Genomic DNA, 20,480 nt, shown 5'->3' with positions numbered 1-20,480 from the left:
CGATTTTGCCACATTCTTCATAAATAAATAAAAACCACCATCAGCGGCCAATTTATCAAACCACAAACTGACACACACATCTTACCAGTCTCCAAACTCCTCCTTTCCAATCGCCATACTACCTGTCTGCTTGATCCTATTCCCACTAATCTACTTCAATCCAATTCTTCCTCAGTTGTACCCACACTCACGGACATCTTAAACACCTCTCTTCACACTGGTACTTTTCCCACAGCATTTAAGCACTGCTTAAGAAACCCACTCTAAATCCAGCACATCTGGAAAATTACAGATATCAGTACACTATCCCTTCTTCCCTTCATTACAAAAACACTTGAACGAGTTGTTTTCAACCAGATCTCTTCCTTTCTTACACAGAACAACCTCATGAACAACAACCAGTCTGGTTTCAAAAGTGGGCACTCAACTGAAGACTGCCCCGCTCTCTGTAATTGAAGCTCTGAGACTGGCAAAAGCAGCTTTTAAATCCTCAGTTCTCATCCTGCTGGATCTGTCTGCTCTGCTGCCTTTGACACAGTTAATCACCAGATCCTCCTGTCAATTTTAAAGATGAAAGGCATATTGGGAACCACACTACAATGGTTCAAGTCTTACCTCTCATCTAGGTTCTCTCAGGGTGTCGTGGAGGGGTGAGATGTCCATGACCCAACATCTAGCTACTGGTGTGCCTCAGGGCTCAGTGCTTGGACCACTTCTCTTCTCCATCTACATGACATCACTAGGATCTGTGATTCAGAAACATGGCTTTTCCTATCACTACTACACTGATAACACACAACTCTACTTCTCATTCCAGCCTGATGATCCGGCGGTTGCTTCTCGCATCTCAGCCTGCCTGACAGACATTTCTGGCTGGATGAAGGACCACCACCTTCAACTAAACCTTGCGAAGACAGAGTTGCTTGTTGTCCCGGCCAACCCAAGACTACATCACAACTTCTCCATTCAGCTAGGTTCATCATCCATAACTCCATCAAGGTCAGCCAGGAACCTTGAAGTTGTGATTGATGATCAATTTAACTTAACAGACCACATTGCTAAAACTGCCCGGTCCTGCAGATTTGCCGTATACAACATCAGGCCCTTCCTATCAGAGCATGCTACACTACTCCTTGTTCAAGCACTTGTTCTATCCAGACTGGATTATTGTAATGTTCTCCTGGCAGGTCTTCCAGTTTGCACAATCAAACCTCTGCAACTGATCCAAAATGCTGCAGCTAGAGTGGTCTTTAACAAGCCGAAGAGAGCACACGCCACTCCTCTCCTCACGAAATTGCACTGGTTGCCAGTTGTCGCTCGCATCAAATTCAAGTCACAGACTTTTGCCTACAGAACAACCACTGGCTCTGCTCCCTCCTACCTACTGTAAACTCATTACTTCATACTTTACGTGCCACCCAGAAACTTGCCCTCTGCAAGTGAACACCGTCTTGTGGTGACATCTCAAAGAGGCACAAAATCTCTTTCTCTGACCTTTTTCTGGTCTGTTCCCTGCTGGTGGAATGACCTGCCCAACTCAACCAGAGTTTCTGAGTACGTGGCCCTTTTCAAGAAACGGCTGAAGACGCATCTTTTTCGGCAACACTTGATCCATTAATATTAAGACTTTATCTTCTATTCTATATCTATTATCTTTATAAAAAATATTGAAAAAAATTGTAAAAAAAAGTACACATACTGCGTTAGATTAAACTGAGAAGGGTTATAGCACTTGCATATTGTTGTCCTATTGTTAGTTTAACTGCTTCTATTGTTCTCATTTGTAAGTCGCTTTGGATAAAAGCGTCTGCTAAATGAATAAATGTAAATGTGTACATATCATTTGCTAATATTAAATAGTTTTATGTATATATCAGCATTATACTGGCCATCTGCAGCATATAGCTACTGGTAAGCCTATCTGCAAACACTATCAGTCAGGTCCTGCTTAAGCATAATTAAAAGCAATAAGTTTCTTACCACAGGTCGAGAGAAGTGGTCTTCAGCCAAGCCCAGATCCATTGCACGGTCTGAACTCTGACTTTTGGATTCAGAGGAAAAGATCTCCGACCTCACCTCTGTGGACACAGGATATTGATTCAGATCACACACTGACCTTTCCTTTGAGCAAGAGCTCCTGTTTATCACGCTACATCACATCTCCACAAGCTACTGTGTAAGTGTTACATGGTGTGACTTCACATAATCATTAAACTCAGAAAAGTACAAACTGTAGTTAAGTGAGTGTGTTTGAGTTGTACAACTCAGTAATGATTAACTGTAAAAAGACTACTTAATTTTAACGTTAATGTTAAATTGGATTTCATGCTAAGCTGCATACATTATGTTATGAGTATCAGGCAGCTAAATAAACAAAGCAAAAATATTAGTCAAGTCAAAATATGGCAACAAGAACATGTAGTGAGTAAAAGATTGATATTATAGATGCTATTAGAGAATGTAAGGAAAAGTTATATTTATTTATCAAATATAGATATATTCGTAGGCCATATTTTCCCCCAACTCCAAATGTGTTTTAAAACACATCTTATAAAGCAGCAGTCTCTCATTCAGCTTTTGCCCATAATAATAATACTAATAATAATAATGTTAAGAAAAGTTTTAGAAGAAAAATTGGCAGAATGATGTCAATCAGGTTGAAAACTCACAGCAAATATATACTGCAGCTTAAATCACATGGTATCCTTCAAAAATGGCATGCAAAATAACAAAAAAAAAAATAATACTTGTATAATATGATTTGAGCTATTTGAGTAACATTATTTTAAAATGTACCTGTATATTATTGTCATGTCTTTCCTTCTTAGCAATAAGAACGACTGACGACTTGAATAAAAATAAAATTAACTATTTACTATAATGAATTACTAAAATGTTTCTGTTTAAAAGTTTCTGAACAGTATTACACGTGGATCATTCAGTGCATATTGAATCATTCACTCAATTCTAACAAAGCATTACAGGAAAATTATGGAAAATTTTACCTAAGTTAAATTTACTTTTCAAAGTTAAAATGCATAATAATATTTGCAACGAGATTCCTTACAAGTTACATCTGAAATTGATTGTTTGTCATGTGTTTTAATGCATTATACTTTTTAAAGGTGTGTTCAATTAATAGATACATAACATATTATAATGTATTATAATGTTTTACAACTGTGGTTACAAGTCAAGTCAAGTCATCTTTATTTATATAGCGCTTTTTACAATACAGATTGTATCAAAGCAGCTTCACAGTGATAACATGAAAATAATACAAAAAAAACAATTTCATCATCATCCACCTTTAAGGCAGATCTATAATATTGTTGAATATTGAATGTCCCCAACTAAGCAAGCCAGAAGGTAAGGCAACAGCGGCAAGGAACCAAAACTCCATCAGGTGACAGAATGGAGAAAAAAACCTTGGGAGAACCCAGGCTCAGTCGGGGGCCAGTTCTCCTCTGGCCAATGAGTGAACAGTGTATGAAGTTCAGAATGAATCAGAGTATTTGTCCAGTTCCGGTTGGTTGAAGTCGGAGTGGAGAGGAGGAGAGACTGGTTGACACTTCAGGTCAGCGGCGTCGTCGTCGTGTCCTGGCGCTGGTCCTTCATCAGATCTGGATACGGCCTGGTTCCAGTGGACAGCAGTAAACCTCGGGATAGACAGAGAGACTAATATTAGCGTAGACGCCATCCTTATTATGATGTACCAAGTACATCAGGATTTACGGGAAGTGTTCCCGGTCCCGGCTGTTCTAAACTATGCAGCCTAATTATATAAGTCTATAATGTGTTATGTGTATGCTAGGCCGAAGAGATGTGTTTTTAGTCTAGATTTGAACTGACAGAGTGTGTCTGCTTCCCGGACAATGGTAGGAAGACTGTTCCAAAGTTTTGGTGCTAAGTAGGAAAAGGATCTACCGCCAGCAGTCGATTTTGATATTCTAGGTATTATTAACTGGCCGGAATTTTGAGATCGCAGTAGACGTGAAGGACTATAATAAGTTAAGAGCTCGCTCAAGTACTGCGGAGCTAAACCATTTAGTGCTTTGTAAGTGATCAGCAATATTTTAAAATTTATACGATGTTTAATAGGCAGCCAATGCAGTGTTGACAGAACGGGGCTAATATGGTCATACTTCCTGGTTCTAGTAAGAACTCGAGCTGCTGCGTTTTGAACTAGCTGTAGTTTGTTTATTAAGCGTGCAGGGCAGCCACCCAGTAGAGCATTACAATAATCTAGCCTTGAGGTCATAAACGCATGAACTAATTGTTCTGCATTATTCATTGAGAGCATATGACGTAATTTAGATATATTTTTAAGATGGAAGAAAGCGGTTTTACAGATACTAGACACATGACTTTCAAATGAAAGATTGGTATCAAAGAGCACACCCAGGTTCCTAACCGACGACGAAGACTTAACAGAGCAGCCATCAAGTGTTAGACAGTACTCTAGGTTATTACGTGTGGAAGTTTTTTGTCCAATAATTAGAATCTCTGTTTTTTCTGAATTTAGTAGTAGGAAATTACTAGTCATCCATTTTTTTATATCAGCTATGCATTCCGTTAATTTTGTGAATTGGTAGGTTTCGTTAGGTTTTGAAGAAATATACAGCTGAGTATCGTCGGCATAACAGTGAAAGCTAATTCCATGTTTCCTAATGATATCTCCTAATGGTAGCATATACAGAGTGAACAGCAGCGGTCCTAGTACTGAGCCTTGTGGTACGCCATACTGAACTTGTGATTGATAAGACATCTCTTCATTTACTGCTACAAACTGATAACGGTCAGATAAGTATGATTTAAACCATGCTAGTGCAATTCCACTAATGCCAACATAATGTTCGAGTCTATTTAAAAGGATGTTGTGGTCAATGGTGTCAAATGCAGCACTAAGATCCAGTAATACTAATAGAGAGATACAACCACGATCGGATGATAAGAGCAAATCATTTGTGACTCTAACGAGAGCTGTCTCGGTACTATGGTACGGTCTAAATCCGGACTGAAAATCCTCGCAGATATCATTTCTTTCAAGAAAGGAACACAGTTGTGAGGATACTGCTTTTTCTAATATCTTTGACAGAAATGGCAGATTAGAGATCGGCCTGTAATTGACTAGTTTTGTAGGATCAAGTTGCTGTTTTTTAACAAGCGGTTTAATCATAGCTAGCTTAAAGGTTTTTGGTACGTATCCTAGAGACAAAGATGAATTAATGATATTAAGAAGAGGATCTATGACATCTGGAAGCATCTCTTTCAGCAGCTTAGTCGGTATAGGGTCTAACATGCACGTTGTGGATTTAGATGATTTGACGAGTTTGCAAAATTCTTCCTCTCCTATAGCAATGAATGAATCAAATTTTCCCTCAGGGAGACTACAATGCACTTCCTGATGCGATACTGTATTAGACGGTTGCATAGTTATAATTTTGTCCCTGATATTATCGATCTTATAAGTGAAGAAGTTCATAAAGTCATTACTGCTGTGTTTCTTGGAAGCTTCTGGGCTTGAAGCTTTCTTTTTCGTTAGTTTAGCCACTGTTTCAAATAAATACCTAGGATTATGTTTATTTTCTTCTAATAGGGTTGAAAAATAAGCAGATCTAGTAGCTTTTAAAGCCTCTCTGTAAGCAATCGAGCTCTCCTTCCATGAAATCCGAAACACCTCTAGTTTTGTTTTCTTCCAGTTGCGCTCCATTTTTCTGGCTGCTCTCTTAAGGGCCTGAGTGTGCTCGTTGTGCCACGGCGTTGGACTATGTTCTTTAATCTTCTTTAAGCGCAGCGGAGCAACTGTGTCTAAAGTGCTGGAAAAGAGAGAGTTAAAAGTTTCTGTTGCAATATCAAGTTCTTCTAAGCTATCCGGGATGCTGAGATGATGAAACTGATTAGGAAGATTATTGATAAAGCAATCTTTAGTAGCAGAAGTAATCGGTCTAACATATTTATAACACGGAGTCGGCTTTGCAGCCTTGGCTAAATGTAATTTACACGAGACTAGATAGTGATCTGAGATGTCATCGCTCTGTTGCAGTATTTCAACGGTATCAACATCTATTCCATGTGATAGTATTCGATTATTACAATTACAATTACAATAGTTACAATTATTAATGTAACCATACAATACATTATAAGTTGCATTGCAAGGCATAATTAATGCATTACAAATAATTGTATAATGCATTATACATAAAGGTTGTAAGTAAAGTGTTTCCGAAAATGATTCTTAAACCTGAACAACATAAAATCAAAGGTAAATTAAATTATGTTTTAGTTATTCAAAAATATAATGTGAAGAATATAAATAATATAATTAATAAAATTCACAACATCCTCCCCCATATATAAATATTTATCAACGTAATGCATTTAGCAACTGAACTGGACTCTATAACACTGTGGGTGTGCAAACAGCCCATCCTCTAACTTTCCCATCTGAGTCTGGAAACAGCTCCTAACTTCTTTGCCTAACTTCCAGATTTGTCTTTGCATAATCATCTCCAATGAGAACCATGTCACTCATCTTCAGCTTAGTGGGTTTCTGTGTGCTTGAAAATGAGCAGATTTCAGGTCCAGTAGATAGCATTTTCTCCAGCGATTACATAGATTAGTCACGAGTCAGTTCCTGTATCTCCACCTTTTTGTCATCTCTTATTTACTCACAGTTGGGTGCGCATAGTCTGCTGTTATTGGTTTTGGAGGTAGAGAAGTAAGTTGTTCACTAAAAACGAAATGGACAGGTGTACATTGCTGTGGCTCGATAAGCTCATTGTGTTAAGTGTCTGGAATTCAGTGTGGCCTCTACTTCTGTAAACATATCTTCAAAAGTGAGCAATGCTTTTCCAAGCACCTTCCTCTGGCTAATTTTTTACAGACCTTTCAAGCCTCTCCCAAAATCCAGCCCCACCAGGTTGCTCTCTACATTAAAAAAGTGGCAGGTAATGCCCATCCCTGATAAGATTCCTTGAGGCAGTGGGAACTGTACAAATGTTCCAAGGAGGGGAGAGGGCAACGGATGATATTCTGGGCGGTGGTGACGACCCTCAAGCACTTTCCTCTTCACCACAGTGCAGCTAAACCGCACATATAATAATAATTAATTTGTTACATTTATATAGCGCTTTATCTGAGACCTCAAAGCGCTTTACATAGAAGGGGGGAATCTCCTCAACCACCACCAATGTGCAGCATCCACTTGGATGATGCGACGGCAGCCATATTGCGCCAGAACGCCCAGCACACACCAGCTTACTGGTGGAGAGGAGACAGTGATGAAGCCAATCAGTATATGGGGATGATTAGGAGGCCATGATGGACAGAGGCCAAGGGGCAAATTTGGCCAGGATGCCGGGGTTACACCCCTACTCTTTTTTCGAAGGACATCCTGGGATTTTTAATGACCACAGAGAGTCAGGACCTCGGTTTAACGTCTCATCCGAAGGACGGCGCTCTTTTGGCAGTATAGTGTCCCCGTCACTACACTGGGGCATTAGGACCCACACAGACGACAGGGTGAGCGCCCCCTGCTGGCCTCACTAACACCTCTACCAGGAGCAACCTGGTTTTCCCAGGAGGTCTCCCATCCAGGTACTAACCAGGCTCAGCCCCGCTTAGCTTCAGTGGGAAACCATTCTTGGGCTACAGGGTGATATGGCTGCTGACATATATACACTATATTGGCAAAAGTATTGGGACACCCCTCCAAATCATTGAATTCAGGTGTTCCAATCACTTCCATGGCCAGTTGTATAAAATCAAGCACCTGCAGAGGCATGCAGACTGCTTCTAAAAACATTTGTGAAAGAATAGGTCACTCTCAGGACCTCAGTGAATTCAAGCGTGGTACCGTGAAAGGTTGCCACTTTTCACCTGTGCAATTTGTGAAATTTCCTCACTATCAACTGTTTTCCAAAATTCCACGGTCAACTGTTAGTGGTATTATAACAAAGTGGCAGCAATTGGGAACAACAGCAACTCAACCATGAAGTGGTAGGCCACGTAAAATCACAGAGGGTTCAGGGCATGATATGGAACTAAGACTCATGCAGACTCATCCCCCTTCGAGGTGCATCCCATAACAGTAGCCCCGTTTACATGCAAATAAATTACGTCATATGCTCTCAATGACAAATGCGGAACAATTAGTTAATGCGTTCATGACATCAAGGCTAGATTACTGTAATGCTCTTATGGGTGGTTGCCCTGCATGCTTAATAAACAAACTACAGCTGGTCCAAAACGCAGCAGCTAGATTTCTTCCCAGAACAAGGAAGTATGACCATATCAGCCCGGTTCTGTCAACACTGCATTGGCTCCCTATTAAACATTGTATAAATTAAAAAATATTGCTGATTACTTACAAAGCACTAAATGGTTTAGCTCCCCAGTAGTTGAGCGAGCTCTTAATGCATTATAGTCCTTCACGTCTACTGCGATCTCAAAATTCCGGCCAGTTAATAATACCTAGAATATCAAAATCGACTGCTGGCGGTAGATCCTTTTCCTATTTAGCACCAACACTTTGGAACAGTCTTCCTAACATTGTCTGGGAAGCAGACACACTTTGACATCTCTTTGACCTAGCATACACAAAACACATTATAGACTTCTATAATTCAATGTTAGGCTGCATAGATTACTGTAGGTCTGCTGGAACCGGGAACACTTCCCATAAATCCTGATGTACTCGTTACATCATAAGAAGGATGGCGTCTACGCTAATATTAGTCTCTCTGTTTATCCCGAGGTTTACCGCAGTCCGCTGGTTTCAGGCCGTATCCAGATCTGATGAAGGATTTCATTGTTTGCGTTCTCGAGCCACCAGGCACTGCTTTGTGCAAATGAGCGGCTGGAGCGCTTTAAGGGTTTTCTGTTAGAACGGTGACGTGTAAGCGGTCACTAAGTTAATAACTATCGTAATAATAATAATATCGTTGCGACAGAAGTGAATCGATCAAAACTAACTTTAGCTGGACAATAACTTTATTCTAGAGCTGCTGTAGTCAAAACAATCTCTGTTACTATGATTTCCTGTTATCACTGTAAACTTGCTTTGAAACAATATGTATTGTTAAAAGTGCTAAATGAAGGTGACTTGACTTGTTGGTTCCAGAAGTATTTTTTTCCATTCATTTCACCCATCGGGATTTTTATTTATTTTTTAAGTCTTTGTTAAAGAGTTATAGACCATCGTTGGCCAGCTAAAAGGGTAATCACAAATTTACAAACTTTGATTTCAAGCAAAAAACTATTTTAAAATCGAACAAAGGTACAAAGATACAAGTATTGTGCCGGTATACTATGATACAGTATATCACGATAATGAACATGCACGATATTGTTTTCGTGGGCACTCCAAAATACTATGAATAATTATTTATTACGAATTACTCTTTTTATTTACTCTTACTATTTTTAGAATGCATTTTAAGAATACTTTTATCATCAACAGTTTTAAATGCACAACAACGTCAAAGAGGCATGCGCATTGTTGTTTAAACACACCCAACACGGATGAGCAGAGCATGGCGGAATGAGTGAAAGACACGCACTGAATGAAAATGCAGACTCTCTGACATCAGATGGCGCTGACGGAACACCAGAAATGCAGCCGTTACCCCAGTAACCCTCAAACAAAGCAGCTGCGTTGCTTTCTGTTTATGAATAGTAAATGTTCATCGCAGCACTAAAATACCTAGAGACTTATATTTTTAAAGATTTTTATATTTTAATCTGGACTACAACAGAAAATTTTATTATTCTTTATTATTGTTACACATTAAGGTTCCATTAGTTAACATTAGTCAATTCATTAGTTAACATCAAATCAAATCAAGTATGCAGAAACATACTTGCAGACAACAATATATAAAAGTAAATGCACAATATACAATTACATATGCTCAATATACTGTACATAGATTACAACAGTACAAATTATACATAATATGTAAACAATATACACAATAAATATAAGAAAAGTACAGATTATACATAAGTATAGATGTGAATTGGATTGGGATCGGTGATAGATTATTGTATTAAAGTACAGTAGAGTCCAGTATGTTGAACTGTGGTGTTGGAGTTAAAGTGCAGTGCATAGCACAGAATATAGTGGGGGCCTGCTGTGTAAAGGTGTATCAGATCTGGCTGTTCAGTAGCCTGATATCCTGAGGGAAAAAGCTATGGGATCGGATGCTGTGAAGATGTATGCCTGAGGGCAGCAGATTGAGCAGTCTGTGGGACGGGTGGCTTCCTCCGGGCTTTCCTCATACTCCACCTGGTGTAGATGTCCTGGAGGGATGGAAGCTCACCTCCTAGAACGTGGCGGGCAAAACCCACCAGGCATTTCCAAACCAGGCAGTAATGCAGCCAGTCAGGACACTCAACAGTGCAGTTGTAAAATGATCTGAGGATGCTGGGGTTCATTCCAAACTTCCTCCGCAGTCTCAGGAAGAATAGGCGTTGATGTACCTTCTTCAGCATTGCATCTGTGTGAGCAGACCATGTGAGATCCTGGGTGATATGAACACAGATGAACTTAAAGCTGTTTACCCGCTCCACAGGTGTCCTGTCAATGGTGATGTGTTCTTTGCTCGGTCTCGAGTGAGAGGTGGTCGTTGTCAGTGATCAGGCCTACCACCGTTGTGTCATCAGTGAATTTGAAGATGACGTTGGAGCTGTGTGTAGCTGCACAGTCTTGTGTGTACATGGAGTACAGGAGTGGGCGAAGAAAAACAGCCTTGAGAAGCACCAGTGATATGTTATTGCCCATTCTGATCACCTGACGTCTGCCTGACAGGAAGTCCATGAAATTAATTGTTTTTCAAACGAGTCATAAGCCGTTTCATCGTTGATGTCACGACGAAACATTAGCCTGCCCAATTATTGCGCGCGCAGACACCAGGGAAACTTAAACCTCAAACCGGCAGCTGATTCCTGTGGATACTGGAAAGCATCAGCATCAAAGCATCATGGAGACGCTGTCTACAACGTGCTGTACGCAGTAAACCAATCACAACAGACTGAGCTGGCCAATCAGAGCAGAGTAGCACGCGGAAAGGAGGGATTTAGAGAGATTGATTCATTTAGCGAGTCGTTTGAGAATCATTGAAAATCTGGTGATGTGCAAGTATATTAAGAGAAAATTAAAGTTTTTTGATGCATCTAAACTTGTTGTAGGAGACTCCAAAACAACACTAGGAAACTTTAAAATATCATAATAGGGGCCCTTTAAAAAATAGTCCATTACAATGTACAAAACAATCAAAATTAAAGGGATACTTCAGGATTTAGCATTAAGCTTTGTATCAGTAGAAACCCTGTAGTATTTTCAAATTACCGTCGTTCGTCATTTTGCGTCATCGGAGGCTTTTATGGCCAGAGGCTAAAAACTACAGCCAGTAGAAGGCGCTAGATCCGCATGTTTTCAACCCGCCCATAGAGGGTAGGATCTCACTCACAGAATGTACAAATAGTGTCAGCCATCTTTTATTTGGAAGCTAAGCTAAAAGGTTCTTATTCTGTGGAGAAAGCTGAGTAGTAGCGGTCACCATCCTCTTTTTCCCGGACATGTCCGGCCGTCAAGATCGTCCAAAATGTCCGGGATTCGGCTTTTGCTTTCTGCAGTCGCCATTCATTGTTTACATGCACACCTTTTGTTTCAATCTAACTGAATTCATTCCGATTGGTGAATCTGAATGTAGTGTTTACATGAACGCTAAACAAGTGACGGGTTAATGTGCATTTTAACATTGCTAAGAAAATTCCCGCTCCTCCGTGAGGGCTACGAGACCGGTGCGTCTCACAGGTGCTACTCATCAGTAATCACGCCACCGGCCTCGCGTCGTTCTCCCGCGGCCGTCAGTCTCGTCCTGCTCGCCACAGTAAACAATGAATGGCGACTGTAGAACGCAAAAGCCGAATCCCGAACATTTTTGGCGATCTTGAAATCCCGGGCAGACTTGTCACGGAGACTCACTAGTAGCCTAGCCTTGTTGATTAATTGCACTCTTACCAGTCGGCGTGGCTTGGGAGTGGCCTTGTAGGGCAGTGAAGCAAGTGCATTCTGGGAGTTGTTGTCTTTCATCCACATAAGCCAAAAATAAATTTTCTGGCTTTTCTCAGTCTAGAAGGCTCCAAATTCAAAAATAATTTCTACTACATAAATTACCCATTTTAAATACACATTCATCTTTCCAGAGGTGAAGTATCCCTTTAAGTATTCCAGAGAAAAATAATTAATACACCAATACCATAGAGCAGTGGTTCCCAAACCTGTCCTGCCGTACCCCCAACACTGCACGTTTTCTTTGTCTCCCTAATCAAACACACCTGATTCAACTCATCAGCTCATTATCACAAAGAAAACGTGCAGTGTTGGGGGTACGGCAGGACAGGTTTGGGAACCACTGCCATAGAGAGCTAAAGTACTGTGATGTATACGCATATAAGAGCTCTTCCTCAAAAGTATGAATTTTTAACTTTATAAGTATATAAAAGTATATATAGTGTGAGCAGAAATATGTGAACTGTACGCAGCGTGTAATGATGTACATGCTATCATGTTTTATTTCCCCAAATAAATATAATACACAAAAACCACAAGCAATTTCAACTGGTACCACAAGATATAAATCAATATAATAAAGTGTGGTCTGCTAGCATCTGCCTCAAAATACAATACTATACAATATATAATATATACAGTACCTGTCAAAAGCTTGGAAACATTACAATTCTTGTATGTTTTTGAAAGAAGTCTCTTATGCTCACCAAAGCTGCATTTATTTATCAAAAATACAGTAAAACAGAAATATTGCTAAATATTATTACAAATTAAAATAACTGTTTTCTATTTTAATATATTTAAAAATGTAATTTATTCCTGTAATGGCAAAGCTGAATTGTCAGTATTCAGTCTTTGGTGTCACATGATCCTTCAGAAATCATTCTAATAAACTGATTTTGTGCTCAAGAAACATGTATTATTACTATTAACAATGTTGAAAACAGTTGTGCTGCTTGACATTTTTGTGGAAATGGTGATGCTTTTTCAGGATTCTTTGATGAATAGAAAGTTCAATGAACAGCATGTATTTGCGTTTATTAAATGTATTTATTGCATTTATTAAAGCATTTATTTGAATAGAAATCTTTTGTAACATTATAAATGTATTTACTGTCACCTTTGTTCAATTTAAAAATCTTTGATAAATAAAAGTATTAATTTATCTCTCTTTTTTAATCTTACAACAAATGTTTGAATGGTATCATTGTTTCCACCCAAAAATGTTAAGCCTCAAATACTGTTTTCATCATAGATGATAGTAAAACATGTTTGTTGAGCACAAATTAGAATCAGCATATTAGAACGATTACAGAACAATCATGTGACATTGAAGACTGGTGTAATGATACTGAAAATGTAGCTGTCATCACAAGAATAAATTACATTTTTATTAATGTATTAAAATAGAAAATCATTTTAAATTGTAATAATAATTTACAATATTACTATTTTCTACTGTATTTTTGGTACAGCTTGGTGAGCATAAGAGTCGATAAAAAAAAATGTTTTAATGTTCGTTCAACTTTCAACAGGTACTGTAAACCGAAAGCAAACAAAACTAATAATAGTAATAATAACACCAGAAGCTTTAAATAACAGAATCTATCATGTTTATACTACACTGTGTCAGTTTGTCAGCACAGCCTTTCAGATTATAAAAAAAACCATACTGCTGAGTAGAGAAATGTTCCATTATGAATATAGGGTTCTGATTGGACTAACCTGCATAGATGTCACAGCACAGCATTTCGCCACATACACCTGTTTAGAGACGTTGTTGAGAATTAAAAATATGCCAACTTAAGAGGGAGACTGAGTATTTGTGTCTTTTTGTAAATTTGCTGCTTGATCTAGGAAGTGATACAACGGTCACCACTTCTGTCTTCTGGTTCCAATTCACTGTTCCCTCTCACAGTTTCACATCCCTTTACAATTGACTGTCTCAAAGGCATTATGTTTAAGTGACCTCCATTGTGTCATTCTTTTACATTTTCTGAATAAAATATGATAACCATATATACAGTGCCTTGCGAACGTATTCATATCCCTTTATTTTTTTAGCACATTTTGTTATGTTGCAGACTAAACTGCTTTAAAGTGTCATGAAACCCTCCTGTTTTAGCCTGGTTATTCACACCTCAGCTTTGAAAAAGAGGGGAGAAAAGGGGAGAAAACTACCAATAAAACAGACCTGCAGCACTCATTATTCAGACAAATTAATATTAAAATATAAGCAGAGAAAAAAAACAGAGTTGGGGGAATAAAGAATAAAGTTACTTCTACTTTTTTGGGTTGCAAAATTCCGGGAATTTTCAAGGCTGGAAACTTTCCATGGGAATTAGCGAATTACAGGTTAGCCTATAACAGGGAACTTAAAGGTAGTTGACAAAAAATCTTGCAGCATTTTCTTGGTAAAAACAACCAGATTTAATGCAATTCCAGTTGAACCCTGGTCCCTGCAGATTCTTCAATCCCATGCACACAGGACACTACTTACTGCAGTGCTATTGAGGCCACACTACCTGCATGCACTGTGCATTCCTACATAACATGCACATTTGATCAAAATACAGAAAAAAAACAGCAATATTGTGAAATATTATTACAATTTAAAATATTGGTTTTCTATTTTAATATACTTTAATATATAATTTATTTCTGTAATGCAAAGCTGAATTTTCATCAGCAATTACTACAGTCGTCAGTGTCGCATGATTCTTCAGATATCTTTCTAATATGCAGATTTATTATCAATGTTGGAAACAGTTGTGCTGCTTATTAATATTTTATTAATAACCTGTGATACTTTTTTTCAGGATTCTTTGATGGGTCACTTTAGATTAGGGTGCAATTCTCACTATTAATGAACTATTAACTATGACTTTTGCCTCAATAAACTCCTAATTACTGCTTATTAATAGTTAGTAAGGCAGTTAAGTTTAGGTATTGGGTAGGATAAAGGATGTAGAACATAGTCATCCAGAATGTAATACACATGCTAATAAGTAACTAGTTAATAGTGAGAATTGGACCCTAAACTAAAGTGTTACCCTTTGATGAACAAAAAGTTAATAATGAACAGAATTTATTTAAAATAAAAAAACTTTTGTAACAATATACACTACCATTCAATTGTTTTGTTTTTTATTATTAATACTTTTATTCAGCAAGGATGTGTTAAAGTGATAAAAAGTGATAGTAAAGAATTATATTGCTAGAAAATATTTCTATTTTGAATAAATGAACTTTTTATTCATCAGTGAATCCTGAAAAAAAATATTAGGGACAATAAGCAGCACAATGTTTTCAACATTGATAATAACTGAGTATCAAATCACCATATTAGAATGATTTCTGAAGGATCGTGTGAAACTGAAATAAATAACACATGCATAATTGCTGTTATAAAAATTATTTATAGCAGCACTATTAGAAGTAATTAATCACAAAAAATTTACTAACATGACAAAACAAAATGTTCATATTTATGTTTGACAGTTTATTTTCCCAAATTTCCAATGAATTCCCATAAATTATCATACATTTCTATAAATTCCTGTTATGTTTCCAACTTGGAATATATCCAAAATTCCCCAGATAAAGTTCCCATTGAAATGTACCGGAAATTTTCCACCCCTTTGCAACCCTACTTTTTTCCCATTAATTCTTTACATTTACAATTCTTTATATAATTTCATACATAAGACATTATTGCCTTCTGTATATCAGAATAATCCATATTGTCATCGCATTCATGATCAAACGTACCGATGTATCAGTGTTGTTATTTGTACATATATATTTAATTTAAAGACATGATGAAATATGTGCACATACATAGTGCTGGTTCATGTTTAGAGCAGGAGAGTATGTGAAATATGTCACTTGAAACACGCTTATTCTGGTCCGGATATGAACTGTGATCTGCATTGCCAGTATTGTTAAACTCATCAAGCCTTTCTGTGCATAAACCGCTCTCATGTGCACGCACAAATAAAATATTGTAACAGTCATATTTTCCATGTGTGTTGGTAGTCAAACTCCAGAACTGACCTCTAATGCAAACACCACTTATGTGTTACTGTACTGAGGAAACATACACTTACTTTGCGTGTCCAAACGCAAAGCTGAACCGACAGAGGTGAACGAATAGTGCCGAACCAGTCTTGTCACATTTGAATTTTCTGCCGTAATGCGATCTCATGTGTAAAATAAAATTTTACAAAGATTAAATGAGCCTATTCTCATGAATATTATAGAGAAACTAATGATGTAGACATGTACTCTCCAGCCACAGCAGACAATCACCACATCGAATTAATGCATATTACCTAATTTTTTTGACGTTTCAACTTTGCTTTTTAACCCGGAAGAATGAAATATCTCAGAAAAACGGAGAAAATAAAAAACACTTTTCCGTCAATAATAAACATTATGAGTGTTATTGTTATTTTCATTGACTTGATCTGTACATATCTGTTAACATCTCAAAAAAATTGTTTTAGGGTTTCATGACCCTTTAAATGGCTTTTTTTTCCACATCAATCTTCACTCCATACACCAGGCATCCTCAAATCCTCGCTATATCCTCTAATATTTGTATCTAGAGTCAAATGTGCTTCATTCATGCCCTTAAGTTTCCACTACGTGCAGGTTGCTTCACTCCCCGCTAAAGATGTTAGTGAAATGACATGACATGTAGCCAAGTATGGTGTAACTGACCCTATGCAATGAAGACTCTTCTCGGATGGGTGGTAAATGTATGTTATGTTTATTTCGTTTTAGTTTCGTGGATTTTTATTTATTAAGCACTTTTACACAACTGACCATTGAACAAAGTGCTGTACAACATCTAAAACACATAAAGACAACCATAAAAACAACAGCGAAAATAAAACCTCAGTTTTAATGGCCTACACGAACAAATACTTTACCCCATTAAATGCTAATGCGAGGAGGTATTCCTTAAGCTTGAGTTTAAAAACACTTAATGTGGGTGCCGATCTGAGAGAAAGGGGTAGATCATTCCAGAGTTTTGGAGATATCGCTACAAAAGCTCAATCTCCAATTCTTTCTTTTTTTTTTTAGGAGTCGTTAAAACCAGCTGGTCAGCTGACCTTAAAGACCGTTTTGGTTCATATTTCTCAATCAAATTCACAAATACAATGGAGCCATATCATGTAATGATTTATAAACAAAAAACAAACTTTTTAACTTTATTCTGTAATCGATCAGTAGCCATTGTAAAAAACGTCTCGGTTACGTATGTAACCCTCGTTCCCTGAGTACAGGGAACGGAGACGTGTCGTCGGGGGAGTTCCCTGACGAATTGGGATCACGCTAGGGAGCCAATTGCCTTCGAGAGAAATAAAACGAGCCAATGGACATTGGCATGCAAGATTTGCATTCCGCGACCCGCCTGTCAGCGCGGGTATAAAGCGCGGAAGTAAACATTGCGTCATTGCTTTTCGCTGAGGAGCCGAACAGTGTCCAGTCCTCGGCGAAGGTACAGCAACATGGCGAGGGGACGACACGTCTCCGTTCCCTGTACTCAGGGAACGAGGGTTACATACGTAACCGAGACGTTCCCTTTCGTCCTGGGAACTCCGACGTGTCGTCGGGGGAGTTCCCTGACGAATTGGGATCCCTAATAAAACGCCATGGTGCTGGCCCCTTCCAGCGCCCAGCTAAGCTACCCTGCAGCAGTTTCTTGTAATAAGTTGCGGGAGCTAGCTAGGAATCACACTGCTGTTCCACAAGACCCGCTCAGTGGATATTGGATAACACTGGGAAAACGTGCCCTAACCCAAAAAAAGGGAAAGGGAACGCTGCGGAAGCCCCAGCCTGCCTGAGGAAGGCCTGGAATACACATATGTACTAGCCCGGTGGGATAGTGAAACATATGGCAGTCCCTGAGGTGGTCCCATCCTAGGAAGTGGGAGCGAACTCAACAGGGACGACAGAAAGAGTCTGCCAAGGGGAAGACACGGCTGAACTGCACGTGGCATGATGGGTCACAGTAGAGACCACTAGAGAACACCCAGTCTACTAGCAACTCGATTAGAGGTAGCAGACCTGGCGCTGGCGGTCCGCTACGCCAGGCACCGGAGGGGTGATGGAGGAACTCACGAGGCTCACCAACGTTGGCGCCAACGGAGCAAAAAATGCACGTACCTGGCCGAAGCGCAGGGTGGCGTAGCAAGCCGACACAACCTATTCCCTCGCACCACTGGCCGTAGCGAGCACTCGGGAGGAAACAGGTTCCACACGCAGGCTATAAAACCTAGCGAACGTGTTCGGTGTCGCCCAGCCCGCAGCTCTACAGATGTCTGTCAGCGAGGCGCCTTGAGCCAAAGCCCAGGAAGCGGCAACACCTCTAGTGGAGTGAGCGCGCAACCTGGGAGGACAAGGCTCACCCAGAGACTCATACGCTCGGGTGATAGCATCCACTAACCAGTGAGCCAACCTCTGCTTGGAGACAGCCTTCCCCTTCTGCTGGCCTCCATAACAAACAAAGAGCTGATCTGAGGTCCTAAAGCTTTGCGTTCTGTCAACATAAACCCGCAGGGCGCGGGACGGGACAGAGAAAAGCTAGGGCTGGGTCTGCCTCCTCCTGGGGCAGCGCTTGCAGGTTCACTACCTGATCCGCGAAGGGAGTGGTAGGAACCTTGGGCACATATCCAAGCCGGGGTCTCAATACAACGTGAGAAAGGCCCGGCCCTAACTCTAGGCACGATTCGTCGACCGAAAAAGCTTGCAGATCCCCGACCCTCTTGAAAGAGGCCAATGCCAACAGGAGCGCTGTCTTATTGGACAGGATATTAAGCTCCACTGTTGACAAAGGCTCAAAGGGAGGACTTTGAAGAGCTCTGAACACCAGAGCTAGGTCCCAAGAGGGTACAGGGTGCGAAACACGAGGTGGATTTAACCTTCTAGCACCCTTAAGGAATCTGATGATCAGGTCGTGCTTCCCCAAAGATTTACCCTCTACTGCATCGTGATGTGCGACTATTGCAGCAACATACACTTTGAGGGTGGAGGGAGACAGCCTTCGCTCCAACCCATCTTGCAGCAAGGAAAGCACGACTCCAATCGAGCAAGTTCGGGGGTCCTCCTGATGGGAGGAACACCAAGCGATGAACAGATTCCACTTCAACGCATAGAGGCGCCTCGTAGAGGGGGCTCTAGCGGAAGTGATGGTGTCTACCACTGCCTGTGTTAGACCACCTAGAACCTCCGCGTCCCGTCCAGGGACCAGATATGGAGTTTCCAGAGGTCTGGACGCGGGTGCCATAGAGTGCCCCGTCTCTGAGAGAGGAGGTCCATCCTCAGAGGAATCGGCCAAGGGGGGGCTGTCGCGAGGAGCATGAGTTCCGTGAACCAAGTCCTGGTGGGCCAATACGGCGCCACTAGAAGGACCTGCTCCTCGTCCTCCCTGACCTTGCACAGAGTCTGTGCAAGAAGGCTCACTGGGGGAAACGCATACTTGCGCAGGTCCCGGGGCCAGCTGAGTGCCAGGGCGTCCGTACCGAGGGTCCCCTCGGTCAGGGAGTAAAACCACTGGCAATGGGTCGTGTCTGGAGAGGCAAACAGGTCTACCTGTGCGGCTGGGGATGGAGTCGCCATTCTCCTGGCAGGGGAGGATGCCGTGAAAGCTCGTCTGCCACACGGTTGAGCGCCCCTGGAACATGAACGGCACGAAGCGACCTCAGATGCTTCTGACTCCATAGGAGGAGGTGGGAGGCGAGTCGCGACATACGACGGGAGCGTAGACCACCTTGATGGTTGATGTACGCAACGGTCGCAGTGCTGTCCGTACGGACCAGTACGTGCTTGTGTCTGAGAAACCCCTTGAGGCGACACAAAGCTAGGTGTACTGCTTGCAACTCTAGGCAGTTGATATGCCAATGCAGCTGGGGCCCCGTCCACAGACCCGAGACTGCATGCCCTTTGTACGTGGCACCCCACCCCATGGCAGAAGCATCTGTGAAAACCACAGCATGCCTGGACACCTGGACTAAGGGCACTCCGGCCCGTAGAAATGCAGGGTCTAACCATGGGGAGTAGGTTCGGCGGCAGTGCGGGGTGACTTTGACCCAGAACGTGCCGCTCCGCCACGCCCACCTCGGGACTCGATCGTGAAGCCAGCGCTGAAGCGGTCTCATATGTAACAGGCCGAGCGGCATTACTGCGGCTGCCATATGCCCCAGGAGCCTCTGAAATTGTTTCAGTGGAACCGCTGTCCTGCCTCGAAAGGACCTGAGGCAGGTGAGCACTGACTGGACGCGCTCCTCCGTGAGGTGCGCAGTCCGAGTGACCGAGTCCAGCTCCATACCGAGATAAGAGACCCTCTGCACGGGGCAGAGTTTGCTCTTGTCCCAGTTGACCTTAAGCC

General features: G+C 40.8%; 1 protein-coding gene across 10 annotated transcripts in view; it reads right to left on the bottom strand.

Moving 5' to 3' along the window:
- The window catches only part of def8 (differentially expressed in FDCP 8 homolog), a 65,648-nt gene that overhangs the window by 33,110 nt on the left and 12,058 nt on the right, over nucleotides 1-20,480 (bottom strand). For 6 of the 10 annotated variants that reach the window (XM_079621848.1, XM_079621843.1, XM_079621845.1 and 3 more), the window contains one exon: nucleotides 1,981-2,078. In XM_079621848.1, the coding sequence (XP_079477974.1) occupies nucleotides 1,981-2,078 (98 nt within the window). Of the gene's footprint in view, nucleotides 1-1,980; nucleotides 2,079-13,807; nucleotides 13,847-20,480 lie in introns of all 10 variants that reach the window. The other 4 variants (XM_079621840.1, XM_079621842.1, XM_079621844.1 and 1 more) reach the window with 1 other exon arrangement.

This window comes from Phoxinus phoxinus (genome assembly GCF_949152265.1).
Source record: "Phoxinus phoxinus genome assembly, chromosome: 8".
Classification (NCBI taxonomy): domain Eukaryota; kingdom Metazoa; phylum Chordata; class Actinopteri; order Cypriniformes; family Leuciscidae; genus Phoxinus; species Phoxinus phoxinus.
The sequence above is the reverse complement of the archived record's forward strand: the minus strand, read 5'-3'. Positions and strand labels throughout refer to the sequence as shown.